This window comes from Drosophila montana, unplaced genomic scaffold (assembly GCF_035044405.1).
Source record: "Drosophila montana isolate Dmon_TW-CO22-7 unplaced genomic scaffold, ASM3504440v1 contig_3733_1, whole genome shotgun sequence".
NCBI classification, from domain to species: Eukaryota; Metazoa; Arthropoda; class Insecta; order Diptera; family Drosophilidae; genus Drosophila; species Drosophila montana.
The window spans coordinates 10,182,236-10,194,747 of record NW_026998620.1 but is presented as its reverse complement, the minus strand read 5'-3'; the positions used below and the strand labels follow the sequence as shown (position 1 = coordinate 10,194,747).

The 12,512-nt window shown below is 43.2% G+C and overlaps 2 protein-coding genes across 3 annotated transcripts in view; one reads left to right on the top strand and one right to left on the bottom strand.

The window, feature by feature from the left end:
• gukh (GUK-holder) overlaps positions 1-11,664 on the bottom strand; it is a 43,825-nt gene extending 32,161 nt beyond the window's left edge. Inside the window, exon 1 of one of the 2 annotated variants that reach the window (XM_064695054.1) lies at positions 10,354-11,664. In XM_064695054.1, coding sequence (XP_064551124.1) covers positions 10,354-10,999 — 646 coding nt within the window. In that variant the 5' untranslated portion in view covers positions 11,000-11,664. The remainder of the gene's footprint in view (positions 1-10,353) is intronic. The other variant, XM_064695055.1, reaches the window with a different exon arrangement.
• Positions 11,665-11,891: 227 nt separating this feature from the next.
• On the top strand, positions 11,892-12,504 carry snRNP-U1-C (small ribonucleoprotein particle U1 subunit C). Its single transcript, XM_064695067.1, has one exon. It carries the CDS (start codon positions 12,004-12,006, stop codon positions 12,436-12,438), a length of 435 nt encoding a protein of 144 aa, XP_064551137.1. The 5' UTR covers positions 11,892-12,003; the 3' UTR covers positions 12,439-12,504.
• The last annotated feature ends 8 nt before the right edge of the window (positions 12,505-12,512 follow it).

Here is a 12,512-nt window from a genome sequence, read left to right as displayed (position 1 = left end):
ACAAATGGTAAAAACTCTAAACACTTTTCAATGTTTCAAACAAAAAAGCGAAACACAAAAAGAAGCACTTGAAAAATCTCTATAGCAGAAGTGGAACCTAAACATAAAGTTGGCATCGGCTGCATTTCATGTATATACCCTTTACTTTTGTGCGAAAGGATATTGTTTACTTTTAGGGGTGGTTAAATAAGAGAAGCATACTATAATAGGTAGTATGTTTTTTTAAACAAGAGTTTGTAAGCCTTATAAAATGTCAGAATTGAGATTTTTCCCTTGACAAAATATCAAAACAGCTGCTCATTTTCCATAAACTACACATGATATAATGAGATTTTTGGTATGACACGAACTAAGTTAGAGATTTGCACATTTTTCATTTCGAAATGGTTTTATCAATAGATTATAATAATTATCACCTGCAATGTATTCATATAAACATTATTACTAAGTATCATTAAAAGGTTTTCTATTATACTATTATCTGTCTAACAGTCTAGAAAAGTTTATAGTTTTTGTTGATTTTTTTTAAAATATTAACACGCATTTTTCTAATATGTATCGTCTATCATATATTTAGTCCAAAACTGGCACACAATTTTACGAAGTTTAGTAACAACAATTTTATTTATTAACAAACATTCTACAATTGAAAACCAATCTGACTTTCAATTTTACCCAATTTCCTTTTGGCTACAGGGTATTTGCTAGTCGAACTGGTCGACCTTTTCGATTGCACTTAATTACACTATAGATATTTTTATTAGACTTTTGTGAGAGCTACGCGCAATCAGCAAACCATTTGATGACATTTTGAGTGCCTGTCAAATGGTTTGCAACCCTCCAGAGAAAAAGGAACCCTAAAAAAAACCAGCGAACCGAACAACCAACAGGGGCAGCTGTTTTGCCCGCCAAACTGGCAACAGACTGACCCAGTGCAAAATCAATGGGCGAGCAATTGAATTGCATGCAGCCAGCTTCCGCATTCAGATCCGCATCCGCATCCGGATCCGCATCAGCACGGGGCGTCAGTTCACGGCTCATTGACGTGCGTCTGGTGCAAACAAAAGAGACGATCTGACCCAATTGATGTATCGTTATAGATTGGGCGCATGCAACATCATCGACAAGAGCCAACTGTAAACAAACATTAGGCAAGCCAAAGGTTACTTTTGGCTAAAGCGTATCTGACAGATAAAGTAGCTCACAGCTGGCAAGAGCAGCCTCGTCTGCACAGGAATGTTGACGCTGGTCGTTATATCCGTCCGGTTTATAACATAATTTACGTCTCTTCCGCTTGGCCGCATAGTAATCAAGACAGTCAGCCGAGCTGCTTTTGGCCAGGTCTTAAGCAAACGTCACTGCAACTGCAGCTATTTTCAACTAAATGTATTTCTCGTCCGCATTACCGCTCCCCTCCACCCCATACCCCTGCTCGTAGTCTGCTGGCATTTCGATTTGCCCTATTGTAATTGCATTTCGTGCTGCCTGCCTGCCTGAGTGCCAGCCATCCAGCCAGCCAGACAAGTCAAGGCAAAGAGCCGGGCCAACACGATTTCAACTCGACTCCAGAGCTTTTTCGAACGCTTTGCAGTTGTATCTGTGCATCTATAAGATACAATGCCATAGACTCTGGCAATGTCTGCCCATATATTATCTGAGCGTCGGCATCTTTGGTGGCCTCAGATTTCAATCAGTTGGCAATTTTTATGCGAGCATCACATTGTGGCATGCCACATTAAGTGGAATCTAAACTTAGGCAGCCGCTCAAATTGTAGTATGTATCCGCAACTCTGCAGATGTATCTTTATCTGGATTTTGGACCTAAGCGCATTAAGGCTTACTTAAACGCACTTAAAGGCATTATGTGTGGCTACCACCCTTAATTACACACACTTACACACACACACATGCAACGCCCCTAAGTGGCACGCATGCGCCCCTTGTGCCCAGCTGCCTGGACACGACCAAAAAGGATTTCTCAGCACAGACGAATCTAATTACAATAGTTTGCAGTGTGCATTTAGCGTTAATGATATGACTCCAAACTGCCGCATGCTACCAAAAGTTACGCACATGTGCCACATGGCTGAGCACGCCCACGTACGTACATACATACACGCACACACACCCACCTCACCTGCAGCTTTAATTTTTGAAGCTTAGCTGCATAACCTCCCACTCCAGCCCAGCCCTGGCGCATGACTTGGCAAGTTGTCTGCTTTTTTTTTTTTGAAAGTTGAAAGTGGGCGCTCTGTCGCCGAGTGTTTCACGTGTTTCCTGCTTAACTCGCCCAGAGGCTGACGCATTGACTAACTGACTGACAGACTGAATGAATGAATGACGCTGCTTAATTGGCCATTACAAAGTCAGCAGTTGCTGCTTAAGCGGCTTTTGGTCTTGCGCAAGTGTCTGAAGGGACGGGAGTGGAGACAGCGGAACAGCATTTTTCTTAAGAGATTCTCGAATTTCAAGTTTTCAAATGATTTTCGAGTGCCTGTCGTATGCAAATCAAGTGAAAGCTGCATGCAACAAGTCACTGCACACCCTTTCCTTCCCCCCCCCACCCCTTCCGCCTACCCGTCCTACATTTGGCAGACATTGACAATCTATAGCGATTACATTGAACTTAACCCAATTGCCCAGCGGCAAACAAAAAGTGAAAATATAGCAAGGAGCCTTCACAACATACAGGCACCCAGTTGTTGTCGTTCTTGTTGTTGCAAAGGATTTTTGTATGTGTTTGTCAGTTGCACGTATTTGTATCTCGTGTCTAGTCTGCGATACATGTCAGTCGTCGGGATGCTCTTGCTGGTTGTTAACATGAAAAGATAAACATCGGAAATGATGTCAGTCAAGCTGCCTCTATCTCTGCCCCGCTGCCTGTCTCTCTCCCTCTCTCGCTTACAAGAGCAACAACAGAAAACAGAAGAGAAAATCAGCCGGCGAACTGATGAAAAATGTCAGTAGTTTTACATGCGGCAATCAGAGCAGCAGCAGCAACAACAGCTACAACAACAACTTTTGTCTTTTGTTTCTAATGAATTGCGACTGCAGCTGATTGCCAGTTGTCTGCGTTGTTGCTTTGCGCATTTGACAACACTTAAAAGTGTTAGTAAATGGTGGAAAGTGTTAAATGTTGAAAACAAAGCACAAATTCGTGCACGCGATTGCTCCTAAGGAGGATGCGAGACAGCGAACGAGAGAGAGAGAGAGAGAGGTAGAAAGGAAGGAGAAAGCAAGAGGCTGTAGAAAATTAGTAAAGAGAAAATAAACTATATATGTATGTAGAGGTGTGTTAGGAGCTCAGGACTCAAGACAGCTGGGTTCTGCTGGCAACCCCTACAAGCAACAAAAATAATGCCATATTATTAAGATATAAGATATTATGATAAAAAGCATAAGAATACTAAAAAAAAACCCATTGTAAGAGTTACTTATGTGCCTTGATTAAATAAAATTAATATATTAACTAATATTTATACTTATACTTATGTAGAAGACTGTACATAGGACAGGAGAAATTATTTCGTTGAAGATTTTATACAATTAGTTGGGGAATTTAATCTAAATGCAATTTTAAAAGATTTATCCTCAGCAATTTATGAAATGTTAACAATTAATGTTATCGCACAAGCATATTACGCGCAGTAATTACGTCAGTTTTTTATTGCCTCTGGGCTTAAAACTGACATATTATGACAACAACAACTAGCTTGTGTAAATAAAATATATTTATAGGATTACAAAAATTTGATAGATATGCGTATTATGGGCATGGTACATGATAATATAACATAAAACTGAATGCCTTCCCTCGATTTATAATAAATTAACAAAATTAATAATGAAATAAATTAATTTTTTATAGAAATGCGTATTGCAATATAATGTAATTTTTTCTAAACAAAATATGTGTTGTATTTAATAAAAATGGTTTAGATATTATTTGAAGGACAGTATTTCAACAGGCAAAAAAAAAGCTCTTTGAAAACAATAGGGGCTATTTTGATAGTTAATTAATTTACCTATATAGTATATTATATAGACTACCATATGATTTACAGTTTTGCGTTCTCATAGATATCGTTTCACAATTCTAACACCTTGAATGTTGTCATGGCGCAACGTATCTGATAATAGAGCAGGTGTCTCTGATAAGATATCAGTTAAAACAGTTATAACAATTAAGTAATAGGTTAGCTAGTTACGCACTTCAGTAGCTACGATCTTGAGATACTTGAGTTGGCAAGCAAAATACAATGTACCCAACGATCTATTAATATGATCTGATCTAGCAGCTGCCATGGGCTGAATTGTTAAATCAACGCCACGTTAATTCCCTTTAACAAATGCAGCCCGAACACACCCAAAGCCTGATTAATTTGCATATTGCGTGAGCTTGTGTCTGTGTCTGTGCATGTTTGATAAGATCAAGGCATCAGCTGGCGCACCGCCCCTTGTGGCACGTCATATACATAACTTGTTTTTGTGCCACAAACAAAACAATTTTCGCACTGGCGCGTCCTCAACTCGTCCTGCAGCAGTTAGGGAGCGTTTTGTGTTATGAATGCGTTGCACAAGCAACAATACCAGCAACACAAAAAAAAAGGGTTGTTGCAACACCGTAACCAAGTTTTTTGGCTGCAACCTTTTGCGGTTAGCTCGGACTGCTTTTGGGCCAGGTAGCGAACGCTAAGCTCATCTTTGGCTGCGTGTTGCGGCCTGATGAATGAGAGTGAAAAATGAAACATAAATTGCTGTTGCTGTCGCTGTCGCGATGTTGCTGCCACTGCTGCAATCAGTCGTCCGGAAATCAACACAGACAGTGCAGCATTTAGACAGACTGCCAGCCAGGCAGGCAGACAGGCAGACAACGTCATAAACAGGCGCAGGACAAATGGGTTCCTTTCACAGCCATTTCAGTTACACACAACACACGCACACACTTATGTAATGTTGTTGTGCGTAATTGAATTCAAGGTCTGAGAATCGGCAGCTCGCAGCTTTTCCAAAAAGCACTCCGGCCCGAGTTTCTGAGAAACAAGTTGAGGTCCCAGCCACAAGCCGCACAACAGCCAAATGGGCAACGAGAAATTCCAATGCTCGAGTAATGCAAGTAATGCCACAACACGTTGCTGCAGGGTTTGGGAACCTCCTCCTCTTCTTCTTCTACTCGTTGTCGTTGTGCGTCGCCGTCTGCGCTTGATTAGTGCCGCGCTGTTTACCTGTGGGATGCTGTACAGGTTTCTGGAACGAATCTATAAACTGAAATCGCATGCCAGCACATTCCTGCCTCTAAAAAATAAAATAAAAACAGAAACTGGAAAATACCAACGCACAATTTTGCGTTTTCGCTATGGAACGCAGCCAGGGCCCAGACAGAGTTCTGGGCATTGCCCATTCGGGTTGCGCCTTTGTTCTAACGCCTACAATATCCTGTTGTCTATGTGTGCCCACACCACATGCCATATGCCATATGCCGCATGCCGCATGCCACACGACTTGCAACAGCCAGTTTAATGGGCATATTTAGAAACATGTTTGGCTTTTATAAATTAAATTTAAATGCCATTAAATCTCAACTGATATGCTTATACATGGAGGCCAAGAGATTGCAGCCAGGAAAGGTGCAAGCAGACGCTTGTGTATGTGTGTCTGCCATGGGGCAACATTCTCATGTAAATAGAGACACACACACACAGAGAGAGAGAGAGAACAGCTAGATTAGAAAGTCGTCGTGCTGCATAGAGACAACAGTTTATGGCTCAGAAAGTCAATTTGGCTGAGACTCTTACAGCTCCCATAGGTAAAATGCGGGTGTTTTGATTCTAACAAGCTGTTTATAAGGCTGTTGCTGAACTTGAAACCGCAACGCTTTTCGTTTAGCTCTTAACTTTGGACTGTTTATTGCAGCACCGGCACCAAATCACATCCGCTGCAGGCAAACAAACGAAAGCAACAACAAAAGCTATTTATGTGCCACGGTTTGTATACTCTAGCGGAGGGTACTTCTAATTTGTGCCTCGAATTGGGTCACGGTTTGGGATATATTTGATCAATAACGAGCTTTATTTTGATTTTAATCCAATGAACAGGATTAACTATATCATATAAGTCCCGTGCGAAGAAATCGCAAACAATATGGTTTTTGTTTTTAATACAGAGTATTCCATGTTCGGCAATCCGAACGTAACTCTTCTTTCTGTCGTTGTGTTCGGCTAGCCAGGCAACACAACAAATAGAAATTAACGTTGAGTTCGCTGTGGCACATCAATTTAAAGTTCTTTATGAGCCGAACGGATCGAAAAAGCGCCGCACTTCAAAACCAAACGAAACGAAACGAAATGAAACGATCTTCGGTTTCGGGGCAAACGTCGTCTGTGAATGAAGCCCGCTGCAGTCTCGAGTATTGACGACGTTCAAGTCTGATGTCGGGCGGGGTAACGCATAGCTTAAAGTTCAATGACTGAAAGGTGCGTTGTTTGTTGTTGTTATTGTTGTTGTTGCTGCTGCGGTTGCATAGAAATGCATCAAACTAAAACTCCGGCAGCGACTTTACGAGCTGTGGCCATGTATTGGCTATGGGGCACGCTGAGGCTGAAGCTGGCAAACGTGCAAAAATGCAGCAACCGCAGATGCAGACGCAGACGACGACGACGACGATCGGCAATCAATCTGCAGATTCCAGTTGCTGTTCTTGGTGGCACGCAACAAGTTTCTTAGCCGTTGAACTTGTGGCCTTAACTGCGACGACGTTCGCGCACTTTTCAGCTACACTTGCTGCCCAAGTTAAGCAAACAACGCAGAGGAAGAAGAATGTTATCTACCACAAAAGCAAATATGGCATAGCAGACCTGGTTGGGTTCCCAGGTTCCAAGTTGGATTGCAGCTTATGCAACCTGGCGATTGCCACACGTTGCAACACCGGTTCACCGAGACTCACTTGTTGTTTATAGTATGCACAGCGCTGACAGCGCGCATCTATATATATGTAAGTGTTCTATCTCTATCTGTATCTGTATCTTGTGGCCGTATCTGTATTTGTATCTGTATCTGTATCTGTATCTGTATACATGACTGGGCTGGCCGCGACTTTGCTTGGTTTACATTTCGGTTTTGCGCTTCAAGTGAGAACAAAATGTTGTTTGGGAAAAGTAAACAAAAAAGAAGAAGTAAAGTAAAAAGAATTCCAACCAGAAAAATAAAGTGCCTGCTGCCCCCAACACCCGTAGCCCCAAGGCAAACCCGGCTGCAACAATCAAATGCTCATCAGCGCACTTGAAATACAATAATGCGTCGAATGTTTAAAGCCCAAGAAAAAAAAAATAACAAAACTAAACTAACAACTATGGCAACAGACAATAACGCACAGTATCTGTATCTTTTGCTTTTTTTTTTTTTTTTGGTGTGTATCTCATTTTTGTTGGTTAGTTGAAATTATTTGGCTGTAGCACGCAGCGTTTTTTTTTCTTCTTTAGAGCGCTTAAGGTTTATTTTCGTTGGCTGGTTTGTTTAGTTTTGTGGCGGCATCTGTGTGTCGTCGCACACAAACACACACACACACGCAGCGACATGTTGCAGGTGGGAACAGGTTTTGTGCGCTGCTCAGATGCGGGCCATATCTTTGGTCAGACTGCGCGTAATTTATTCCCACTGTGCCTGCAATTACTTTTTGGAACAGAAGACAGACGAAAAAAATAAAGAGGATGGCAATAAAAAAGCTCGCAAGTCGCAGCTTGCATACCCTTTCAATAACATTTATCTATAATGTTAAATGCACAGTAACTAGCATGTCTCTGTTATGCTTAAACACGTAAAGTTCTACACCAACCTTGGTTTTTGTTTTTAATAAGATTGATGAGGCATGTGCACTTTATCAACCATTGCCAAGTGTTCTTGATGGGATTAAATTTCACTGGCATTGGCAACACGTAGCAAATTAGCTTAACAGCCAGATGCCATGTGTACACAAAACTATAAACTGCCCACGCACACATTTGTATGTATGTATGTATATTTTTCACATATCAATTGTGCCAAGTTCCAAGTAAATGGCCATCCTTTGGCCAAGTGGATAGCGGTCATGTTCAAAGTGCAGCTGCCTTCACCAACAAGTAACAACTCAAAGTGCAAACAGCAGCAGCAGCAGCAGCAGCAGCAGCAGCAGCCGCAGCCGCAACAGTAGCAGTCACTCATAGTCTAGTCACGTATGCGGCAGGCACAGCGCCTGTTTACATGTTGCCGAGCAATATGGCCGATTGATAGAGGTAGCAAAAAACAAAAAAAAAACTCAGCCAACGGTAACAGTTGCGCGCCTCTCATCCTCTCCCTAGACTTTAGCAGAAAGAAGCACCCCTGCTGCCGCACGCTTTGTCTACCTCCACGCATGGCTGCACGGCCCCCTTTGAGGCAACTGCGGCTTAGTTAACATTTGCCCACAAATGGCAATGGCGATGGATGTCGCGCTGTAATGGCATTTTCTATTATGGGCACATTAATGAGCGGCGCTGAGCAACACTGGCAGGGAGGAGAGCGCGCGCACAGGTGAGAGCGGCCGTCAGCATAGCTGCATGTGGCCGTTGCAGCAAATGCCAATTGCAAAATTACCAACTTACCAATACTTTAATATGTGCGTGTTTGTGTGTGTACTATGTGCTTGTAATTACGTGCTTCTCTTGTTCTGTGCGCTTCATACCTGAGCAATTAGCGCGCGCGCTGCTTTTGCTTGCAGCAGCTGCCTTTAGTCAGCAGCTGTCAGCTGTCAAAAGTAAGCGGCGAGAGCGAGATGGAACGTGCGGTGTTGCAAATCGATCGCATTCGATCACTCTGGCAACACTTAACTTTGCGGTAATGCATCACAAACAGCAGAAAGAATATGAAAAGTGCAAAAAGCTGCAGTCAGCGTCGCCAGTCTGACGTCTGAGTTGTATTTTTGTATTTTTTTCTCGTAAAATTTATTGCACAAGCGCAAATTTCCAGCGAATAGCAAAATTCTGAAAATGCAAACGGCACGAAAAGAAAATTAAAAACAAAAAATGCTGTACCAAAGCAATACCGAATGTGGAGCGAGCCCAGTTCGACAGGCGGCGGCAACGTAATGCAACTTGTTGCTGCCACAAATCTTGAAGGCTTACAGACAGAGCTGAGTGCAACATAAATGCGCAAACATGTTGGCCACAATTTAACACAAGGTCGTGAAAACAATGAGCTAAAGCAACTTTAGCCGCTTATCTGTAATTGTAGTAGCAGCTAATTGTGCGAAAAGGCCACAGCTCCACCTACAACACGCCACGCCTGCCAGAGTGAATGTGCAAGAAAGAAGAAGCAGCAGCAAAACCAGAAAGTAAACAAGGTGTTAATTTCGCGCTCTGCTTTTGCGTCGGGCAAATTGAATTTAATTTACAACAAAGCAGATGAAAGAAAAACGCAGCAAAGATAAGATTCCAGCACGACGCAAAGCCAGCCACCCACAGCACACACACACACGCGCACACATGCAAGCACAAACAAAAGCTCGGCAGACACGCATACTAAGCAGTAGAGGGGGGAGCAAGGCAGCGAGAGATGACACTAGATAAGCTGCCTTTTGATAAACGCACTTGACTTTGCCAGCGACTCGCTATGAATGGCAATTCAAATATGCATGCATACATATGTATGTATGTGTCTACACACATGTACAGTGAAAGCTCTACTAACGTACAGCTGCTTTGGGCGGACATCTCAAGTGGTCGGCCGATTTATTTAACCCCAATATTTTTTCTTAATTTTCTTGGGTGAACGCTTTTGACCTAAACAAGTTTTATAACGGAAAATCTTTTAAAAACAAGTATTGTAACGGATACATTTGATTTTAAAGCCAAATGTTATCTAGACTGAAAAGATAATCTAAATTTTAATATATTTTTAACAGAACATAGTTTGTATGTTATGTTAAATGATGTTGGGCACGTGCAATAAACCCGCCTATGTGTATGTGTAATCGAACTATAAATATGAAGTGTGATTGTATGTGTATCGGCATTAACATAAATTAATAGTGTTAACAATGCAAAAGCATGTGCACATTTGTGCAGATATAAATGTGGCATTGCCAGAAGAATAAAATTAATTAAAACAGTTCTTATTTTTGAAACTGGTTCGTCTTAAGGTTCGGTTCACAGCAAAAATAAATGATGAGTTCCGGATTGATCCGGTTTTCCTAAATTTTGTTACTTAATTGTTCATCGCTTTTAAGCATTAGGTGATCACCTCAAGCGAGCTTTTACTGTACCTTCATGTACGTGTGTTTCCATGTGTTGTTTACTTCTTTATGTTTAAGCTTAAAGAATATATTGTTTTTGGAATACTTACGAACTGTGACCATTTTCGGATCGTAGGCACAAACGCGCCGCTCCACGGCCGTTATTTTGCGCTGGACACGGCCCGCCCGCTCGCCGACCGACTGCAAGTCCCGCTGCAGCTCGTCGAAGATGTCGCTGGCAATGAGCACCAGGCTGGCCAGCTGGCGCAGCGCATTGCTCAGCGTTATATTGCTGATCGAGTCGAACTCGTAGCCGGATACGATCCTGGTAGCCGTCGGCGACTGCGGCGCGCTGGCGTTGCGTGCGGGCAGCGCCACGCGCTGCTGGCTGGGGTGGCGCGAATTCGGCAACGACTGGGAGGCACGCGCTTGCGTGGGCGATGTGGGTGTGGGTGTTGTGGGCGTGGTCGAGGGTAGAAATTCCACATGCTGCTTAAGCTTTTTCATGGGCAGCGCGGCTGGCGGACGCGGCTCAGCGTCCGACTCACCATTGGGCAGGACATGGACCAGCGCCCGGGTCAGGCTCGGCGATGTGGGCGTGCCGGCGTCCGTCTCATCCGGCAACTGCTTGTTGATGCAATTGTTGTTCTTGCACTTGCCGGGCACGCACTGGAATCGCGTGGAGGCATGCCCCAAGCTGGCGGCTGTCGCCTGAGCCACATTCACCGGCTGCACAATACGCTGTACAAAGGGCATATCGCTAGCTGCTCGCCCCGCTCCTCATTCAGACTGGCGCGTATCCAATCCAATAAAGAGAAAAAAACGCAAAAATCTCACAGCCGAAACTGGTCAAGCAACTTCTGGAGTTGGATCCTCGGCGGCAACGGCGGCGGCTCCTTCCAACGTTGTCTTCGGCTTTGCCTTTGCCTTTGCCCCTGCCTCTGCCTCTGCCTCTATTGTTTTCTGTTTTTGGCTCTGCGATGCTGCGGCAACATAAATTCCTTTGCTTTTAGCTGTTTACACACACACACACGCATGCACACACACACATGCACGCACAAACTAGTTGGCCGCCTTAATGCGAGACTTTGGCCGGGTTTTTAATTGAATGTAAACCGAATACACACACCGGCGTTTTGGGCGGCAGTTAGTTATGCACTCTGAACTGGTTTATGCTTTGCATCTCATACGGCAGCATTTAACACGCCGCACACGATTTGGTAATAATTACGATTTTATTGCTTCTTCTGTTTCTCAGGCAGGCACACTATTTCTTTCTTCTTTTTTATTGCCGTTACGCGTGTTTGCCGCTCATTCACAGTCGACACATCATTCAAAAAGGTGCGCACAACAACAACATCAACTACTACTTCAGCGTTGACGTCCGCTCACACGTCCTGTTCGTTTGCCGGTCAAAAAAAACTGTTAACAAAAACTGTTAATGTTAACGGCTGCACTAAACTGTTATACTCAAAAGGCGCGGTTATTTATCGATAGCACGGACATTAAAAACAATATCGATAGACCGATAATAATGTTAAATTTTTTCAGCATTTTACCACACTAATTAATGCTGCATTTTCAGTATTTTAGTAAGAATATTTTTATGGCATTTTGTGTATTTTCATGCTTGTCTGTTACGGTCAGTCTGTCAATAATATTTTGCTGTACGTCTTCATTTTAATTTTGACATCAAACGTTTTTCATGTTTATTTCAAAAATATAAAACGTAAACAAACTGGAAATTGCCGCATATCAGCATGCCCAAGTACTACTGTGACTATTGCGATACATATTTGACGCACGATTCGCCATCGGTGCGAAAAACGCATTGCACGGGCCGCAAACATCGTGACAATGTCAAGTTCTACTACCAAAAGTGGATGGAGGAGCAGGCACAGCATCTGATCGATGCCACTACAGCTGCATTCAAGGCGGGCAAGATTACAAATAATCCATTTGCCGGACCCGCGCCGGGCAACAAACCAACCGGCGTTTCCATACCGCCGCCCAACATGGGAGCACCGCCACGTCCAGGAATGCCAAATATGCCGCCGTATATGCCACCCATGATGAATCCCCAGATGGCACTCACAGGCATACGACCGCCGCCTATCCTCAATCCGATGGCCATGATGGGTCCGCCGCCACCACTGGGAACGATTCCTCCACAGATGATGAACGGACCGAAATAAAATATTGAAATTAAGTCAAATAGCTAAGAACAATTGCAAATACACAATATACATTTTTTAAATGAACCAAGCAC